Source organism: Accipiter gentilis, chromosome 30 (assembly GCF_929443795.1).
Source record: "Accipiter gentilis chromosome 30, bAccGen1.1, whole genome shotgun sequence".
Taxonomy (NCBI): domain Eukaryota; kingdom Metazoa; phylum Chordata; class Aves; order Accipitriformes; family Accipitridae; genus Astur; species Astur gentilis.
Window position 1 is genome coordinate 12082419 of NC_064909.1, and position 13713 is coordinate 12096131.

At 34.5% G+C, this 13713-nt stretch overlaps 1 protein-coding gene across 1 annotated transcript in view; it reads right to left on the minus strand.

Moving 5' to 3' along the window:
- The window catches only part of GPATCH2 (G-patch domain containing 2), a 129932-nt gene that overhangs the window by 31971 nt on the left and 84248 nt on the right, over nt 1-13713 (minus strand). Inside the window, exons 6-8 of the mRNA XM_049833514.1 lie at nt 8489-8553; nt 5723-5762; nt 2495-2565 (exon numbers count right to left, since the gene is read on the minus strand). Coding sequence (XP_049689471.1) covers nt 2495-2565; nt 5723-5762; nt 8489-8553 — 176 coding nt within the window. The remainder of the gene's footprint in view (nt 1-2494; nt 2566-5722; nt 5763-8488; nt 8554-13713) is intronic.

The following is a 13713-nucleotide window of genomic DNA, read 5'->3' on the forward strand; positions in this document are numbered from 1 at the left end:
GTTTAGCGGTTTTTAAAGTATTTGGGCACATGCAAAAATCTAAATGACAGATTTCCATTTTAAGATTTCATATACAGTAATGAAGATGCACATTTGCAACTAAGGTGATGTTCACCATTTTACTAACTGTGAACAATATTTGCTACTAAAACTGTAATTTCTATAGGCACCTTGTTAAGCAGAAACATTCTCCTTCTCTGTATTGTCTGGTGAAACTAAGATTAACCCTTTTGGCAGAATTGATAATTTAAAATTAAGTCATAACAAAATCAGCCTTCAGTATTAACCACAGATAAATCTGACATATGTCAATACGCACCATGAATTTAATTTGTAAGGAACAGAATACCAGAGAATTGTCTTGAATCAAATGAGGATAGGTACTATGAACATATGAGGAGATGAACTATGTATTTGTCATGTATTGTTCCTATATATCTGAATTTCAATCTCTATTTTGGTTGTTACAGCTTTTGATAAAAAGCAAAATTTTAGGTTATAGAACACTTAAACTATAGGAAGAAAGTAGTCACCAGACATGCTATTGGCCTGAGAAAAAAAACATTTGCACATAGCGCACATTAAATTCTTATTTTCAGCAGGTAAACTGTAGCAAGAATGTTAAAATATGTTCAATATGCGTCTTGTAAATAAGATGTATATGACTTGATATTCTAGGACAGCAGATGGCCTGTTAAAACTATAATTTTCATAGAAGTTTGAGAATTTCTTTTCAAGTCACTTTAAAGAACTAACAGTAAAGTTTCTGTGGTAGGCAGAGAAAACAGTGGTTTTCTGAAAAAGCACAAATAACTATTTTGAAATAACCTGACTCCATCTGGAGGAAAAAGCCTCTGAAAACAGAGGTGATGGTACCAGGAGACGTTAGCAAGTCCCCTTGCTGTTTTTACGGGTATTACAGTATAATAATGTAACGAGGATTCATGTACATCATACTAATGGTTTATCTTAAGTTTTACTTTAATTTTACTGATATTTTACAGAACATGTCAGTCTTCAGGCTTGGATTTGCCACCTATTGCTTCTATGCAACTCTGCCAGATGTTTATTGGGATAACAGTCTACTAATATACTGCTGACCAGACATGAAGAGAGGTTGAAGATCACTTCACGTGTTGAACGTCATTTTAAAGATCTCTATTCTAACCACTTCTGTAGGTAGCAATCACTTCACAAGAGTTTCACTGGTCAGAATAACAAACACGTAAACTATGATTCTGAATGCCTCAGACACCATTTTACATTGATACAGCATAAAAAAGATCCTAAAATGACTTGAAACATAATCTGTTTCTTACTGCTCACTTTATATCCACTTTATACTCCCAATTTCATGTAAGCAGCCTGATAGCAAGAGTGCATTTATGGTGATAATTCATATCTAAAGTGAACTAATTCTAAAATTCTGAGCAAAAAAAATGATTTAACAAGTGTGCTTCCCAGAAAACATATGCAGAAGTTTTCAAATTTTTTTTTGCTTAACATAAAAGGTTTACTAGACAAAGATAACCACAATTTCTGAAGATGAATGACCAACACTTGCATAACAAATGTTTTAGAGCATGTAACGACAACTTGTATACAGTGAAATAGATTCATATTTAATATGCGTATTTTTGAAAGAAATATTGGTGTCTCCTTCTAGGTATTCACCAAAGCAAGTATTTAACAATATTAAAAACTTATTTCAGGATGACCACATATACGCTAAAACACAAGTGACTCACTCAAAACCACAGTATTACATAATGATATAAATCTATTATAACTTTTTGAATAAAGTAATTTGATAGCACATTGTCATCTTTACAGAAAACATAAAAATTGTTTAAGGTGTTGTGCATAGCAAGGGAAACATTTCTGTAGTTTCTTGTTTTAAAAATACTAGAATTAAAAGAATTATTTGGCAGAATAGATGCAGCAGGTAACGTACATAAAAAACCCTCTAGGAACAGACTCCTAGACCAGTTCCCACCAGTTCAGTGTTGAATTTTTTGTCTTTTGAGGGAGAGGAAAGAAGCTGGAGGATAGAACTAGATTTGGTAAGTAAGCCTTCACAATAAAATTTTTATTGTCAAAACATGATATAAGTACAATTTAAGTGTTACAGTATTTGAGTTATCCTCTTGATTTCAAAAGCATGCATGCATAATGGTAATTTTATACATTTTCAGCACTTAACTTACATGCCAGAAGCACAAACCTTAGTTTGGCATCCATTTAATTCTGATGTTTACTAAAGAGATTAAGTTTGGTAAGTGTAGTTGGTTATAGTCAAGAATAAAGTCTAATATCCACATTTTAGGCAAAGATTATGCCATACAAAAGAAATTCTTGAAAGTAAATCACAAAGAACCAGAAGACCTCTGAAAATACCCCAAAAGAATGGTGTGATTATTTATATAAAAATTGGAGAGTTAGGGAATCAACAAATTCATAAACAGTATTAATGACAGCTGCAGCATTAACTTACCTGCTAGCTGTTTTTACAGAGCTGTTCTTCTTGTGTCCTCTCTCCGATCTGTTGTCTCGCAAGAGTTGAAGCTATTAAAAAAAATGTTCAGAACAGTCTCACAAGCAATACCTTTATTTGCTTTTTAGAAATGTTATCCTGACAATGCCATTCTTTCCTGTCTTGGGTAATCTTTCAACAGGTTTCACCCATGACTCTAAAAGAGATTGACATCTAATAGATTTTACAATTGCTAGTATTTTAAGATATATCCACCAATTTAAAATTCCTAAATAAAAAATGAAAATGTAAAAATTAAACCATTCTCAAAGCATATTAGAAAGCCATGCAAGTCACAATTTCACAATTAACTTATCTGTAAAATTTTGCAATTTTCACAATTTCAGTTTAAATTTTCAAAATGGTATAACAAAAATTGTTGGAGAACACTTAAATTACAAAAAACTACTGAGGTTGGCACTTGTATCTAAGCAGTTAAGAAATAGTTACAAACTCTTCTAAGCCCCAGGAGTTTTTGTAATTTGAAAATTGCAGCATCAACAAACCCACAATATTAAAACTTCCCATAATAGTGGGGAAGTAGGAATAATGAATGATTCATTTAAAACTGTCGAAAAGTTGCACTAAAGAAATTAAAATGACAGTATGAGAAATACAAATGTTTCTTGAAAATAATCATATATATTTAAGAAAGTATAGAATGGAAGATGGTTTAGAAACAGACTACAGGTAAATGAATCTAATATTCACAGCAAACACATTTAAAAGTCCACTGGAAGTTAGGAAATTATGAACTTTATGACTTGGGCAACAACACCTTAATGTTGTACATGAGCATGGACTCCAAAAAATGACACCTATCTATAAAATTTCACTTGATTAATTTTTCCCCCAAAAGTCTACAGCTTTCTTCTTATATAAGGAATGCTCCTCGTCATTTTAACTATCTAGTTCTCAGATACAGTAAAATAGTGCAGTCTGGTTTTAAAAGGCAATCTGAAGGATACATAAATGTAAGGCACTTTATTCTGGTATATTTTTGCAAAATAATTTTTCATTTTCTTAACATCAACAAATCAGAGCACTTACAATTCATATTTAAATATAGCCACAATTTTTACCAGCATGGCATTCATATAATGTGTAGCTATTTTATGATCAAGCTAAGAACAGTCTTACTGTTATCAATATTCTCTGGCTGATAAGTAAATTGTAGTTATAGACAAATACAGATCATCTGGCAGACTTTAAATTTGGCTAGTTAATTAACTACTTGCGTTCTAACATAATAACTTCAACTCCAGAAATTACTTAAAAAAGAAAGTAGTAAACCCATACAACCAATAGTTATACACTATGGATCTTCACAAATTTAGTGAGAATTTTATAAGCTGTCAAAATTGTTATCATTACATTGCCCCATCATTCTTATTTCTTTTACTTGTCTAAAAAAAATAACACATTATGTGCCAGTAGCACTTATATTATTTGATGACATTAGCTTTACTTCACAATTCATTAGTAATTAAGTTACAAAAGCAGTGAACTTCAGATAAGGTCTGAAAACACAGCTTGTAGGAAATACGAAATAAACATGTAAAATTTAAGATTAATTCAAATCTACTATTATCTGAGAAAAATGAATTAATTTGTCATTATATACCAGCTACGCAGATGTTTCTCCACTATGCTGAATGGATATTGCTAGTATGTATGATGTAGGTTAACGTATTTCTCAGCATGAAACTTTCTATACTGCTTTAAGCTTAGAATCTTTTAAAGAAGTAAACAGCAAATCTTCAGTTAACTACTCTGTTATATGAAACAATCAATATATTAAAAAATCTAAGTAAAAAAAATAAATCACTCAACTCATTCTAACCTAGCAAATTTGACTACTTATAACATGAAAATTTCAAGAATAGGATAAAAATTAGCCCAAGAGAACTTTTCATCACGATTAATTAAGATGAAGCATGCTCATATTTAAAATGCTCTTTTTTAGGCGTTTCTTCTCCCAGGAAATGTGTTTCAAAATAATGACAGTTCAATGTGAATCACATAAAGCCGTCTATTTAGATGTTAAGTATCAGTCAGCTTACTGTAACATGTTAGAAGTTCACAATTTACAGCTAAAACTGTACTATGTTTTATCCACGCTGGCAGTTTTGGGGAAGTAATATAACTTTGAGAGATTCAGCATGCTCTGGAGTTCTAAAGAAAGGGCACCTATTTAAACTATGACTTACTGGAGCTACAAGTGTTCATGAAGGATCATGCTAAGATGAACCCTCCAAAGATTCTATAGACCTTATTTCCTTTTTAAGTTTCAAATCTATTTAAATTTATAAATGTACTAGTGAACTGGCACAGATCTAATGAAATCAACTGTGTTATGTCAATTTTTACCAACTTAAAAAAATGTACTGTGGAACTTTAGTCTTAATTTTCAATGCGTTGATAATGTATTCAGCTACTTCTACTGAACAGTTGAAGTTAACTATATATTTATGAAATGAAACCAAGCTTATTTTCACATTTTGTAGTTCTTGGACAGTATATTCTGTTTAGACCCTGTTATCACCCATAACAAAAGGTACTCCTTCACGTCTGAAGACAAGCTAAAGAGGTAAGTGCCATGTTGCTAATCAAATATTAAACATGTCCTCACATTCCCTCAACCACATCTTTAGGCTTGGACCTCCTAGGCACTACATTGTAGGGGCTCAGCACACAAAGTAGTGAGATATTTTTACTAATATCTGAACCATGATGGAGATTTAACAGTTCCTTTTTTACTGCTGTGGTCATGTTAACCAATGGAATGCAGAAAAATAGATTGAAGATCTTCCTGTAGAAGCCTGCCCACTTTTGTCCCTGTTCTGTATTCCTTGATTTTGTGAGTCAAATGTTTTGCTTTCCAGCATTTTGAGAAATGCAACATTTAGAGATACTATGATTAACAAAAGCATTAAAAAAAATCAGACTTTTCATTTAACCTTTAAAACCCAAAGATACTTAACTGACATTAGTGACTAATTAACGATTTTTAATTAAGGGACTTTTTGGAAGGCACTGCGGTTAATATGTTTCCTTACAAGAAAATATGATATCATACTTGCTTTGTTTATAATTTCTAAAAATATTAGACCACTACCTCTGGAGTAGAGTTAGTTAAATTCCATTATACATCTCAAGTAAACTGTTCTTGATCAAAGCAGTTCTTACCTGGCTATGTTCCTTCCTAGCCCCAGGGCTAAACCAGTGACTGTGGGAGAAAAAGAAAAGACAGGTTTAACAATATAACTAACAAAGCACACGCTGTCATATGACCAGTCTGTGCGTGCTTTTGGGTATTTCATTGTCTGCCAGGAAAATACAGCCTTTGGCTATACTTTATTTTAATGGGATATTTTTACTGAACTCTCTAAGTCTTTAACAGTTTTTTTTGAAAGAATGCACCACAAATTTCACTTCTGAGTAGCTATTGGCTTTATAGGTAATTATATTTTGTCAAACAAGCTAAAATAATATATAAGTGATAGTATTTTAATGTACTATAATGCATATGCTATAAATAAAAGTCATTCCATATTTAGTACTGAAGTGTTACTTATTAATGATTATAGCTGAAAAGATTTTTAAGTACTGTGGACTACCTGTTATTTGTTAATGTATTATTTCAACTGAGGTCTGAGTTTGAATCTAAAGTGAAATTCAAAGTCCGTAAATTCAGTGGCTTCATATCTTCACACACTTGCAAAATTTTGACTATTGGCGGCCTTACTTCATAGAGACGAGAATTTGGACTAAGACACTGATATGCAGGGACAAGAACTCATGATGTGACTTTTTCCTCAATAGCAGTAAAAGCATATTAATACTGGTTCACATACACACTGTGATCACATAGAACTGAATTAACATCTGAATGCAGCTGTAGTAAGCATTATACAAACCTGGGGCAAATCTTGACACTTGCCAAATGAAAAGGAGAAGGAAAAAACAATTAAAACAAGGGGGATCTGAAATTACATATAGTACTACATATTACTCATGTAAGCAAGCAATAGGTTTTGGGCAAAGGATAAAATAATTCCATCCATTATAATATTGCACAAAAGGACCATCACATTATCTGCTATTATGCTTGCGAGTTCCTCAAGAAGTGTAACCAAAGATTATAAGCTTAACCTAGTCACGCTTTTTCTGAAGTAGTTGAATTCAATTGAGTTTACCCTCATTTTTTCTCCACAACAGCCACATGACAACACTAAAATTTTTACTTTAATTAATATACTGAGAAGAAGCAGATACCATGGAATTGTCTGGTCTAAATTACTCTTTTTAAGTCACGTGTCTGAAAGTTTTGTGGCTTTCTGTCACTCCTTTTTTATGAGTTTGCTGATGAGCAGTCAACCCTCTCATTCTTGTATAGGAGACCAGCTGTCACCAAAACCTGCATGCCGCCAAATCCTTTTAAGTTGATTATGGAAAAGAAGTTGGAAATGAAAAAGAATGACAGCAATAAAGTTAAAAGTATACCTCAAGATAAAAAGTAGTAGACATTTATATATTTTGGACATGAAACGTTCATCAACTGCACCAAATAGTTCAAAATCTGAGGAAAACAGGGAGATTTCATGCACACACAACTTTGATGTTGACAGTGGATGAAAAGAAAAACCATCACATTTGTGAGTGACCCAACAAATAAGGTCACAAACATCTGGAAGCTGATGAAGATAAGAAATATAATGGGTTGGATCTAAATTCCACATGGATGAGTGTCTTGTCCCTGACCAGTGTCAACAGCAAACACTCAAGGAGGAGCAGCAAACTGGGGTATCCTCCTCCACATAAACTCTGCTGTTTTGTGGCAAATCAGTGGATTACAGACTAAACTGTTAGTAAAACATATTTCTACTGAAAAATATATCAAAGTGATTTGACTGCATCTCATATTTAGACATGAAAAACGCTTCATAAACAATGAGACCTCTTGTAATGAGAAAGTGATATTCACATCACACTGATTTTTATGATTTTTGTCCATTCACTTAATTACGGTATTTGTTTGCTTGCTTGTTTTAATGAAATAAACAAAAGCAAACCCCATAAAATACCAGTTGAATTACTTTAGAGTAGAAATAACTTCTGAAATCACAGCCCCTTTAGTTAACACACACATTAGCAAGTTATGGGGTGCAACAGAAGTGGATTAGTAGCATAAAACAGTTGGTACTGAGGATCTGATGTTTGTAGTATATGCGCTTTGGCAAGTTTTGTCTTAAACTGTAGATGCTGTATCTAGTAGCAGTTAGAACATATAAATGTATCCCCAAATATATTATCTCCTAATCATTTGTGTCTGCATTTTAGATTTCTGATTTGGAAAATATAGGAAAATTTAATCTTCTAATTGTAACTATTCAAAAGAGATAACCAAGAAATAATGCTGCTAAATGTTGTCAGCTGAACAGAGTAAGAGTTTACAGTAATGGCGCACTGGAGTAACTAAATGAACTGAATGACATTCCCTATTTATATGTGACTAAACAATTAATTCAATGTCTTTTTGTGGAGTTTATGACAACCTTCCTCCTCACGTGATACATCATGTGTAAGACTCAAAGATATGATGCTTGTTTATTTTCATATATTCAAGCTTGGCATTTCTGCATTTCCCTTTGGAGGTCTTTTTAAACAACCCATTTTTGGTATCTAGACTTAAATGTGTTAGGTTTTAGGAAAGCATATACTCAGCAAGTTAATAAAAACACATTTACAAAGCACTGAACTTCACATTTCCTTAAGAAACATAAAATGAATTATGAAGGATTATAAATATTATTATTAAATAAAGATCATTATGTAACTGAGCTGAGGCTCTTATCACATGTTTGTACAGTTGTAAAATGCGGCTTTGGGACAGAGGTACTACTGTAAAGTAAACAATAATAAAAAGTTATAACTCCCATCACTGATACTCACTCGTGGTGAAGAGAATCCTGGGACAAGTGAACCGTTTTCCTGCTACCACCTGGTCCTGGGGTTATCTAATGGAAAAAAAGTAGGAAAAAAAAAAAGACTTTGAATAACGGGACAGCATACACACAGAGTGATTGTTTATTAAGAAAACATATCACAACTGCTAAATACAAAATAGAGACAGTACACTAGATATAGTAAATGCAATTAGCAATATCTGCAATTTTTAAGCGAAGTCTGAATGCAGAAAGTGCTACAAAATATTCACCAAAATCCTTAATGTGTAATTCTGATTGGATGTCAGATGTCAGACATCTACAGATGTCAGGGGCCTGTTATTTTTGAAAAGTCCATGGAGTACTTTATCTCCAAAAAAAGAAAGTTAGATGATTTAAAAATCATATTTATCATACTATTCTTATTTATGGATAATACAGCAACAAATTTATTAATAAGTGCTCCCAACCTTTGTATAACAACACAAAGCTTTTGAAATTAAAGTTGATGTGGGATAGAAAGCAAAGATAAAATAATTTTTACCACACCATACTGTAGTCCTTGTCTAGTGCTTTATATATACTGAAACCAAAAATACATAATATGGTCAATTTAAGAATGATCTTAAGAAGGCAGGATAGCACATGCAGACTTTTGCAGATGATGATATTCTGGTATTGCTCAAGAATGCATTCAAACAGCTTTATTTTTATTTTTAGAATCTGCTTAATTTGTCCGCACATGTAGATAGGTAAAAGCAGAAGAGACCACCTGATGAAACTCATGCTTGAAGAACCAGAGCAGAAGGCAAGCTATTCCTGTTGGAAAGAATGCAGGAACAAATTTTCAGTTCCTTGGATAGTTTTATAGTCAGTAGATGACCAGCAGTGAGAATGAAGTCAGATGTTCTGCCAGTTTTGAAAGGAGACCACAAAACCTCAATGATGATACATTAATGTGTCTCAGGCTTGCCAAAAGTACATAAGCAGAAGAGTCACAGATGAAAGCAGCCTACTCTTTATTAAAAGAACAATGTGCTCAACCTTGAAAGAAAAATATCCCTATTCATCTGGTGTCATGATAGAGAAGAGCCAGGGCAGTCAGAGATCCAAGTCTGGAAAACTTTCAAAGAACACTCACTGAATAATTTGAAAGCTCTGTGCAGTTAAAGTATTTGACCAAAATCTGTTTCTTTGACCTGAAGAATGATGTCACTCGGGGCCGAATTGAGAAACCCTAAAGTGTTGTCACTTTTCTGGCTGACAGTGATTGAAAAGATCTGGTAATACCTTACCGCAGAAAAATCTATGCAGACATACAAATCCCTAGTAGAGGAAATCATGCCAGCTACATGGGAGGACAGCACCTACTGCTTTACCCACATTTGGAATTTACTCTTTTACTAGACTTATCGAGCCCTTACACAACCACATGATAATAATAAAATAGTGACCAAACATTACTGTTCCAATATCATAGTTCACCTAATAATAAGAGTGAGAAATGTCAATTCACAAAGACAGACCTAGAAATATGAAGAAGTATTTTAATATGTAATTTCCCAATTTTAAGATTAATAACTAAACTGTTACTTTAACACTATAGGTAAGCATGTAGCTCAGCTCTTGAGAGTTGCATCCTGCATTAATCTCAAAATGAGGTTTTCATGCTATTCCAGTGGGTATCCCTGGAATATAGTAATCCATTTTCTACACTGTGGCTATAAGAAAAGCCGACTGTGCCTATGTCATGCTTTGTTAGAGGTTCATGATCACATTATCTCATGGTGGACCTGACACTTTTATTCAGTTTACAGTATGTTCTGTGTACAGGCAACTTATTTCCTTTGCCAGGGCTGCTGACAACCTTTTCCACACTATATTAATCTTGTTTACAGACTTTATCTTGGTACAAATATCAGAAAACTGAACTTTTTATCTCAGGGAGAAAATAAACAACATGTTGACAGAAGCAAAAGCTATTTTCTGGACTAAAATTGGTTGTTTACCTGCAGCCATACTTATGGAAACAAGTTTAAGTTTCCAGCTTACTCAAAATACATAATCTAAAATTTAATAAGCATGGAAATTTCAAGAAAAATCACTTGATAGATTGCCAGTTTTAAAATAATATATAAACCACAGAAGTATGTTTTTCCACTAATTTAAATGAGAACATGAACTTGCTTGGAATACAGTTACAACTGATCACGAAGTACACTGCTCAGGTTTCTCTTGCACATGCCAGATATCTTCAGCTACCAAGCGGCCACAGAATATTTATAAAACTAAACTCATAATGCATACATATAGATCTTTGCATAAAACGGAATGCTGATTCTTGTAAGATTCACAATATGTTAATGCAAAGGAATTCCTATTTGCAAAACTTATCTAGGGTATAAAAAGGCAAAACAGAACCTGTCGCCCACCTTCATCTGCTAAGTCACTGTTAGAAAAAACTACTCCAAAGATCTGCTGAATCTCCACAGAACAGAGATCCAATTGCTCCAGAAAGTGGCAGCAGATCGCAGGACACTAAAATCAAAACAAATACCCTTCAGATTCTTTATTTATGCAAAAAAATGCATAGATATCTAGAATTGTTTTAGGTGATAAAATCCCAGTGCACAAGAAGAAATCAGGGGGTAAAGTAAGTAGTAGCTTTCTGAACTAAGAACAAACAGCACTGAAGGTTTGCACGGCTAAGTTGGGTTTTTTTTGTGTTTGTGCGTGGTTCCCCCCCCCCCCAACTGAATGTATTCTAGTGTGCATGTCTGAGTGCACACCTGTGTATCAGGGAATCAGAACTGCTGTGATGGTAGTGTTTATAAGACTGACAGATAAGTCCTGGGTTAAACTTTAAACTAAGTTCATTCATTAACAACACTCTTCTTGGAAATGGCCAATTCTTACACACTATTAAACATTCTCCTTATATACACAAGACTGTTAGTTTTTAACAGCTGTGTGGTAAATCAGCTGATAGAGCTGATAGCGTACAGTTAGCACTGATGGCTATGGTCCTTGATGGTTCTTAGCCACAGGGGTCGAGGTGACCAAGACTGAGCCATCTGAGAAAAGACCTTGGAACTGAGGTGGGCTTGTCTTCCTTCTCATCAAAGTCTCCTTGCTTATGTCTGATGTCTTTAAGTTACTGTTCCCTCCGAAAAAGTGAGGAGGGGTGCCTTCTCTTTTTTTGTAACAAACATCTGAGCCACCGGCAAGTTAAGTGCAATCTGAAAAAGCACATTTTGATAATGTCCAACAATGTAGACTACTTTTGCCACATGCTTTACAGGAAAAAATGCAGCAGATTTTTTTTTCTAATAATATAAGTATAGTAATTTTTTTTCAAATCTTTTGATGGATAAACTTTTGGAAAAAAATGCCATGGCACACTTTAAAGTACATACACAACATGAACAAAATTCTGGCATTAAAAGTTCCTTCCTATGAGACGTTAAAATGCCTAGGAAATGCCCAATAACCTCTTTCAAGCTTTTTAGCAGTATATTTAATAGCCTGTGTTTCTAGAAGTCGCGCTACCCCATAACCAAACATAATCACACTCATACTGGAACTTAGGTAACTATAATATAAAAAGTGGAAGTATTTCTAACTATTTCCTCTGATTAAGAATAGCAGCTTTTTAAAAAACTTACTAGATGTAACAAATAATTAGGAACGATGCCCTCGACGATGAGGAACAATATTGACCTTCAAAAAGTACAAAAGAAATATCATAGGTCTTCATACAGCCCAACTGTGTTGCAATCTGCACCGTGGCTTAGTTGCATAAAGCAGCAAAATAGGTAGAAGTGTAAAGGGAAACTAGGGAAACATTTGAGCATTCTTGCTTGTCATCTTCCTCCCGTGCAAAGTCTTTCCAGCAACACATTGCACAAGAGATACTGTAATCTACAGTCAATATAACTGTTTTAATATGAATAAAGTTCAGGGTCATCTTTCGAACTCTTAATTTCTTCTGGCTACAAGTCCTTGTACCATTGCTTGAATAAGAAGACAAGGTGGTGGCTGCATACTGTTTACAGAATCCCTGAAACACAGGTACTCCAACTCAGACACAAAGTACTCCTCCTCTTTTGCAAAGATTGCTTTCCCTGAGAAATTATGACCTATACTGATAGACACAGTAAAATGGAAAAGTATTCAAGACTAGGACATTTTGCCTCAAAATAGACAACGTTGTATACTGCTGCCTGAGATATTGCACATGACAAACTTCAGAAGCGATATATGGGAAGATGGTGGGATTAAACAGAAAAAGGACAAGAAAAATAGAGGATTTCACTCCGCAAAAATAACGTTGAGCATGGCAACTGTTATTTTTAATGCTAGTAATATAGAATAGAATATTTCAGTTGGAAGGGACCTACAACGATCATCTAGTCCAACTGCCTGACCAATTCAGGGCTGACCAAAAGTTAAAACACGTCATTAAGGGCATTGTCCCAATGCCTCTTAAATACTGACCAGCTTGGGGCATCGACCACGTTTCTAGGAAGCCTGTTCCACTGTTTGACCACCCTCTTGGTAAAGAAATGCTTCCTAGTGTCCAGTCTGAACCTCCCTTGGCACTCCGCTTTGAACCATTCCCACACGTCCCACCAGTGGGTACCAGGGAGAAGAGCTCAGCACCTCCCTCTCCACTTTCCCTCCTCAGGAAGCTGTGGAGAGCAACGAGGTCGCGCCTCAGCATCCTTTTCTCCAAACTAGACAAGCCCAAAATCCTCAGTCACTCTTTATAGGACGTGCCTTCCAGCCCGGTCACCAGCTTTGTTGCCCTCCCATGGATGCACTGAAGGACCTTCACGTCCTTCCTAAAAATTGCGGGGCCCAGAACTGCACACAGTACTCCAGATGAGGAGGCCGCATCAACGCTGAATACAGGGGGATGATCACCTCTTCTGAGCGGCTCGTCATACCACTGAGTGAGAGGGAGCAAAACGTCTACGGGACAGTCACAGGTTGCTCGAACACTACCGCTTACTTTATATGAATAGGGTAAGAGGCGTCCAAGCCTGGAATCTATACAGAACATCATTTAAAGAAAAAGAATCCATTTAGTGGATCAATTTATGCATCTTTTAATAAAATATATATTATAGCACTATTTTAATTTACACGTGCTGTAGTTTAAAAAAAGGTACTACCACATGCCAGCAAAAAACCCAGTAAGTTAACATAAAACAAAAATACATTACATCG